The sequence below is a fragment of the Berghia stephanieae genome, chromosome 12 (assembly GCF_034508935.2).
Source record: "Berghia stephanieae isolate SIO BIC M18660-M18661 chromosome 12, UCSD_Bste_1.3, whole genome shotgun sequence".
NCBI classification, from domain to species: domain Eukaryota; kingdom Metazoa; phylum Mollusca; class Gastropoda; order Nudibranchia; family Aeolidiidae; genus Berghia; species Berghia stephanieae.
In genome coordinates, this window is record NC_088371.1 from 32,484,213 (window position 1) to 32,491,712 (window position 7,500).

The 7,500-nt window shown below is 36.7% G+C and overlaps 1 protein-coding gene across 1 annotated transcript in view; it reads left to right on the forward strand.

Moving 5' to 3' along the window:
* The window catches only part of LOC144958330 (uncharacterized), a 56,334-nt gene that overhangs the window by 38,728 nt on the left and 10,106 nt on the right, over window positions 1-7,500 (forward strand). The window contains exons 31-34 of the mRNA XM_078890237.1: window positions 1-91; window positions 1,096-1,206; window positions 5,476-5,610; window positions 6,111-6,236. The exon at window positions 1-91 is cut by the window's left edge and continues 164 nt beyond it. Of these exons, the coding sequence (XP_078746363.1) occupies window positions 1-91; window positions 1,096-1,206; window positions 5,476-5,610; window positions 6,111-6,236 (463 nt within the window). The remainder of the gene's footprint in view (window positions 92-1,095; window positions 1,207-5,475; window positions 5,611-6,110; window positions 6,237-7,500) is intronic.

Consider the following 7,500-nt stretch of genomic DNA (forward strand, 5'->3'; position numbering starts at 1 on the left):
TGTTTCCAGGGGTCAAAGTGCATCAACAATCCAGGAGGTTACAGGTGTCAGTGCAATGAAGGTTATGAGTTAATCAACAATGCATGTGTAGGTGAGTACAATAGATTTATACTAAAAGATTTACAACGGGCGTCCTTTTGTGTGAAAAACTGATGATCGGTAATTTCTTTTTTAAGTCAAGATAGTTATGTGTGTGTGTGTGTGTGTGTGTGTGTGTGTGTGTGAGAGAGAGAGAGAGAGAGAGAAAGAGAGAGAGAGAGAGATGGAGACAGAGAGGGAGAAAGGGAGAGAAAGAGGTAGAAAGAGAGAGAGAGAGAGAGAGAGAGAGAGAGAGAGAGAGAGAGAGAGAGAGAGAGGTTGTATAAATATGTTACAGTCATGAATAGTTTGTGTCATTCATTGTACAATTAAACCATTCTAATTCTTTCGTCTTATTACAATCTGGTGAGAGGAACCCCTTGAGAGATATGCCGCGTGCGCATGCTCAGATTATTTATTGTCGTTGAACAGGGAGGCACTTCCTGTGTCTTCTATCCAACTATATATGTTTTCTAACTTGCTTTCTGTCTTTGTCTTGGAATGAGATTACTTGGTTTTGTCCTGGCCCTGGCTGGGAGGGAAACAGTCAAGTGTATAGTTAGTTTTGGTCGATGATATTCTTTTCCTTGTAAATCATCTCTCAGTTATGCACTGTATTATTTTTTATTTTACATAGACGTCTATGTATGATTTGTAAACAATTGAATGGCGGGGACCTGTGTTTGAGTCTGGATGAAACATTAAGGTGAACTCAAACCAAGTCGGCTACACTGATAGTGTGCTCTTGGAATCTACATCTGTTCCCTATTTGAACTAATTTTCCCCTTTGTCTCCCTTATTCTTGTGTGTGCTTTAATTGTTATCCTAGAACTTATTACAATCCCATTTTCTTCCTTTTTACTGACGCTGGTATGACCTAAATGTGTTACAAGTGCCGTAAAACCCTTTTTAAAAAAAAATAACAACAACAAAAAAAGCATTTATTGTCGTGAAATTTGCACAGATTGATCACTCGTTATAAACTAAGTTTACAATTTTTTTCCCCAATATCATCAGACATCGACGAGTGTTTAAACAGCCCTTGCCATCAAACTTGTGTCAACAATAACGGCAGTTACACGTGTCAATGCAGCTCGGGCTTCTATGTGGACGGGGACAATTGTATCGGTAAGTTTGGATCAATGTGGCGTAGTGGTATGACACTCGATTTCGGATCGGAAGGGTCCTGGGTCCGAGCGTGGCCTTCGTAAAGTTATGGCCTGACACTGACCAAAAAATGACGTCAAAATGCCAGTCTTTTGCCACAAAAGAGAACAAATCGTGAGTTGTATTCAATAGTTCAACCAATGAAATAACTTGTTTCCATGAGCTCTACTAACAATTCACTAGGCGGTGCAAAAAAAAAAACAAACAAATAATGACGTCAAACTGCCAGTCCTTTTGGATTTCAGTGTCAGGCTATAACATAACGATGGCTACGGTCCGAGCCGAGTCTCGCTCGCTCGCTCGGCGCATAGAGTCCTTGGCAAAGGCTCGTTACTCACATTCTCTCACCGTAATCCTCAGGTGTTAAATGAGTACCTGGCCGTTTACAGCTTTGTCTCTGTCGGAAAAAATATTGTAATATTCGCCTAACAGGCGTCAAGTCTCGTTCTACATTACTCTGCTACGTGTTGCTGTTGGTCAGGGACCCTTTGTTAAGCGCTTTGAGCACATTTTGTGGATATTGGGCTTTTTGTGTGTTTTTATAAAATACACGTTTCTTTCACCCTTTTGTATCTTGGAATACCGGAAAAATTTGCTGCACAAGCTTGCGAGTGCGCGTTGGGAACAAAGTTCGAATTCTAAAACGCATGAGTGTAAGATTTTTTTATTCTACCCCTCACTCGATTCCGATTTCGTCATCTATGAGTAAAAGACATTTTCAAAAACTCTAATTGATTAACTACTACGTCACCCGGACAGTCCACTTATTATTGTTGGTGATTTTAATCATTGTCAGCTGCCCATAGCTGGACTAGAACAGTTCGTCACCTGCAAAACACGAGGAAACAACACGCTTGATCTGTGCTATAGCAATATAAAGAACGCCTACAAAGCGCTACAAAAACAACCGATAGCCACATCTGATCATAATACCATTCACCTAGTACCAACGTACATCTCTAAATTAAAGAGTGAGAAACCAACTGTAGTATATCGCCATATCTGGACTCAAGAGGCAATCCAACGACTGAACGGCTGTTTTGACTGTACTCAGTGGGAGACATTAATGGTAGAAGGTGACAGTATTGATGAATGGACCGAAACTTTGACATGTTATATTACATTTTGTGTGGATTTATGCGTGGAAAAAAAAGAAATTAAAATATTTCCTAACAATAAGCCAATGGGTTACAAAGCGACTTAAATATTTACTCAACGAAAAGAAAATTGCCTATATGAGTGGTGACATTAAACTAGAATTTGAAAAGGGAAAGGAGATCAGAAATACAATAAAAGAAGAGAAGGTTGAATACAAAAATAAAATGGAGCGACAACTGAGATCGGGCTGCGCAAGGAAAGCATGGGAGATGATAAAACAAATGGGAGGAGTAGACCAAAAGAAACGAACATTCCCACAAGGAAAAACGAAAACTGATGTCAACAAATTAAATGATTTTTACTGTCGTTTTGACAGGCTCCCACCTGTTCACAACGGTTTGTCAAATGACAATGAGCCACCTCCAGATATTGAAGAAGAAACCGTAAGCTCCCTCTTTCGGAGATGTAAAGAACATAAAGCACCAGGACCAGACAACATTACAGGAACTATTTTGAAAAACTGTCACCAACAACTGGCTATACCTTATACAAAACTTTTTCAAAGGTCAATTGATGAACAATCAGTGCCAGTACTTTGGAAAACATCGATTGTCGTTCCAGTTCCAAAAAAGCGTTGTCCGACCGTATTGAATGACTTCCGTCCAGTGGCGCTTACATCGCTTGTAATGAAATGTTTAGAAAAAATTTTAAAATCTGAGCTCCTACAAAAATGTTATGACCTGAAATTGCTAGATCCGTACCAATTTGAATACCAGCAACATCTCAGTGTTGAAGACGCACTATTAACCGCCACAAATTTGATCTCGAAACACCTTGACCAAACGCCCTCGAATTACGCCAGAATCCTGTTTGTCGACTTTTCGTCAGCTTTTAATGCCATGAACACAGATATTTTGCTTCAAAAGTTGTGCAGCATGGATATTCCAAACTACCTTATTAAATGGTATAAAGAGTTTCTGACCCATAGACCGCAATGTGTAAAATTGGGTGAACATATCTCCAACAAAAGAACGTTGTCGAACGGATGTCCCCAAGGCTGTGTGAGTTCCCCAATCCTGTACATCTTATACACCAACGACTGCAGACCATCCTTTGAAAATTGTTTTATAGTGAAATATGCAGATGATACTGCTATTCTTGGCTTATTAAAAGATAAAGTTACCGAAAAGAATTATTTCAAACAAATAAATATATTCACCGATTGGTGTAACCAAAATCAGCTTGAATTAAATGTTGAAAAAACGAAAGAACAGGTGTTTGGTGTAAAAAATAAAAACGACTTAAAGTGTGTGGCGATCGGTAAAGATGATGTTGAGATAGTTGACTATTTTAAATATTTAGGAATAACCATTGATAGTTCCCTCAATTTCTCTCAACATATTAATATAATATCTAAGAAAGTTGCCCAAAGATTATACATCCTAAGGAAATTGAGAACATTTCAAGTAAGGAAGAAAACTATGTTAAGAGTTTATGACTCATTGATTAAAAGTGTAATTGCGTTTGGCTGCACCATATGGTTTGGAGGATGCCGACTTAAAGATAAATCAAAAATTTCAAAATCTATCAAAGAGGCATCAAAAATAATAAACCATCCTCTTGATGGAGTAGAAAGAATTCATGGAAAAGCAATAGAAAGGAAAGCATTCTCAATTACCAACAATAAAAAACATATTTTATACCATGAATTTAGTCTTTTACCATCTGGGAGAAGGTTTTGTCAGATTAAATGTAGAACTAACAAGTATAAATCAACGTTCGTTCCATCAGCAATAAAAATTTTGAATATTTCATATGGTACAGAAAAACCAAGGATTGATTCGTTGACTGATTAACTGATTAATTTATTTAATGTAAGATTAACTGACCAATTGATAATGATGATAATTTTTGGTGTCGAATTGCCACAATCGTAACAAATTGAAAACGAAATGAATATGTTTATGTTGTGTATATCGCACGTGTGAAAGAAAGAAAGAGAGAGAGAGAGAGAGAGAGAGAGAGAGAGAGAGAGAGAGAGAAAATAAGTAGGAGTGAAATATCTGTTCAATCTTAGTTATCGTTTAACATTATAACAAGTGTAACTAAATGACAAATTGCCATATTTATGGACAATAAAGATCTATTATTATTATTATTATTATTATTATTATTATTATTATTATTAATTTTAGTGAAATTTAACGTTTGATAATCTGACGTCACAAACTATTATTGTAAAATTAATAGAACACTTAAGGGAGCTGCATCTATTACATAGCGCCACCTGGCAGCGCCGTGTGTGTTTGCTTTTGTTATTCAATCACCATGTTAACACGTAATAATATGTTAAAAAGATAGTTTTAATAACATGAGTCTAATTTTCAAAAGCCACAATATCTCAATGACAACAAAACATAGGGTTTTGAAGACCTATGTATGGTCAGTATTATTATATTGCAATGAAAGTTGGACAATTACAGAAAACATTAGAAAGAAACTGGAGGCAGCAGAGATGTGGTTTCTTAGAAGGATGTTAAGAATCTCATGGACAGAGAAAAAAACTAATGAAGAAGTATTAGAGCAAGCTGAAACTAGAAGGTTACTAATTCGTACAATAACAAAAAGACGACTGCAAATTTTAGGGCACCTAAATCGACATAAATGTATGGAACATCGTGCTGTCACGGGAAAGATAGAAGGTAAAAAGAGTAACGATAGACGAAGAAAAACATATTTGAATAGTTTGAACAGCTGGGTGACAAAGAAAGAGAAGATCAACATAAATTTTTTGAGGTTGTCTGATCAGAAAGATGAATGGCGTACCATGATTACCCATGTCTGGCACAGCCTTGGTACTTGGAGCAAAAAAATAAAAAATAAAATAATGATTAAAAAATAAATAAATAGATAAATAAATAAATAAATAAATAAATAATATATATATATATATATATATATATATATATATATATATATAATATATATATATATTAATACGTGTTATGAGAAAAGCTCATAATCTGTTGAGCTATTTGTTGTTTCCGGTCACAGGCAAGTGCTTAAAATGGCTATAAATAGACATCAGCTATGCTATAAGTTTCGGGGTTTTTTCTTCATCAAAATTTACAGATATTGACGAATGCGCATCAACTGCGGCACATAATTGTGAACAAATCTGTCGAAATACACAAGGATCTTTTGCATGTGAATGTGAAGAAGGCTTCATTTTGAACGTCACCAGTCCGTTGAGGAACCTTTGTCAAGGTGAGTAATTTGCAATCTATATTTCAATCTTTTTCTATCAATGTCTTTAGGCGTTGGGCTCATCTATACCCTGGTGCGGCTGTGTCGTCTTGTTTCTAATCGGAATATCCAGGGTTCGAGCCTCGCTCGGCGCATAGTTGAGTCCTTGGAAAAAGGCTCTTTACATTCTCTCACCGTACTGAGGTATAAAATGAGTACCTGGCTTGTGTCTGGATGAGAGTTTTAGGTGGTCTCAGACTAAGTACTTTGATGGTGTGCTCTTGGAATCTACATCTGATCCCTATTTGTTCCCAGTTCCACTATGTCTTACTTTTTCTTGGGTGCTTCATTTGTAATTCTAGAACTTTTTACTATCCCATTTTCTTCATTTTTACTGGCGCTGATATAACCTAAATGTGTTGCAAGCGCCGTAAAACCCTTAAAAACAAACAATGTTGCTTAGCTTTATAATGATACCGATGTCCATTGTTGCATTGATTTCATGTCCCGATCATCCACAGTTGACCCCAACGCAGGACAGTGTAGTGCTGGAAATGGCTGTGACCTTTGTGCACTGACCAACGGAATGGACACTTGTTTCTGTCTGCCAGGCTTTGAACTAACCGCCGACAATAAAACATGCGCTGGTTAGTTTTATGTCATTGTTCAATGTCTGTGGTATTCTGTTATTAAAACTATTTTAATGGGAGATGCAATTTATGTATGAAGAAACACTGATGGAGTCTTTCTGAAACAGTGTCAGACGAAATATGTAGAAAATACATGAAAAAAAATAGTAGTAGTCGTAGGAGTAGTAGTAAAAGTAGTAGTAGGAGGAGGAGTAAGAGTAGTAGTAGTAGTAGTAGTAGTAGTAGTAGTAGTAGTAGTAGTAGTAGTAGGAGTAGTAGTAGTAGTAGTAGTAGTAGTAGTAGTAGTAGTAGTAGGAGTAGTAGTAGTAGTAGTAGTAGTAGTAGTAGTAGTAGTAGTAGTAGTAGTAGTAGTAGTAGTAGGAGTAGTAGTAGATAGTAGTAGTAGTAGTAGTAGTAGTAGTAGTAGTAGTAGTAGTAGTAGTAGTAGTAGTAGTAGTAGTAGTAGTAGTAGTAGTAGTAGTAGTAGTGTAGTAGTAGTAGGAGTAGTAGGAGTAGGAGTAGGAGTAGTAGTAGTAGGAGTAGTAGTAGTAGTAGTAGTAGGAGTAGTAGTAGTAGTAGTAGTAGTAGTAGTAGTAGTAGTAGTAGGAGTAGTAGTAGTAGTAGTAGTAGTAGTAGTAGTAGTAGTAGTAGTAGTAGTAGTAGGAGTAGTAGTAGTAGTAGTAGTAGTAGTAGTAGTAGTAGTAGTAGTAGTAGGAGTAGTAGGAGTAGGAGTAGGAGTAGTAGTAGTAGGAGTAGTAGGAGTAGTAGTAGTAGGAGTAGTAGTAGTAAAAGTAGTAGTAGGAGGAGGAGTAAGAGTAGTAGTAGTAGTAGTAGTAGTAGTAGTAGTAGTAGTAGTAGTAGTAGTAGTAGTAGTAGTAGTAGTAGTAGGAGTAGTAGTAGGAGTAGTAGTAGGAGTAGTAGTAGTAGTAGTAGTAGTAGTAGTAGTAGTAGTAGTAGTAGTAGTAGTAGGAGTAGGAGTAGTAGTAGTAGTAGTAGTAGTAGTAGTAGTAGTAGTAGTAGTAGTAGTAGTAGTAGTAGTAGTAGTAGTAGTAGTAGTAGTAGTAGTAGTAGTAGTAGTAGTAGTAGTAGTAGTAGTAGTAGTAGTAGTAGTAGTAGTAGTAGTAGTAGTAGTAGTAGTAGTAGTAGTAGTAGTAGTAGTAGTAGTAGGAGTAGTAGGAGTAGGAGTAGGAGTAGTAGGAGTAGGAGTAGGAGTAGTAGTAGTAGTAGTAGTAGGAGGAGGAGTAAGAGTAGTAGTAGTAGTAGTAGTAGTAGTAGTAGTAGT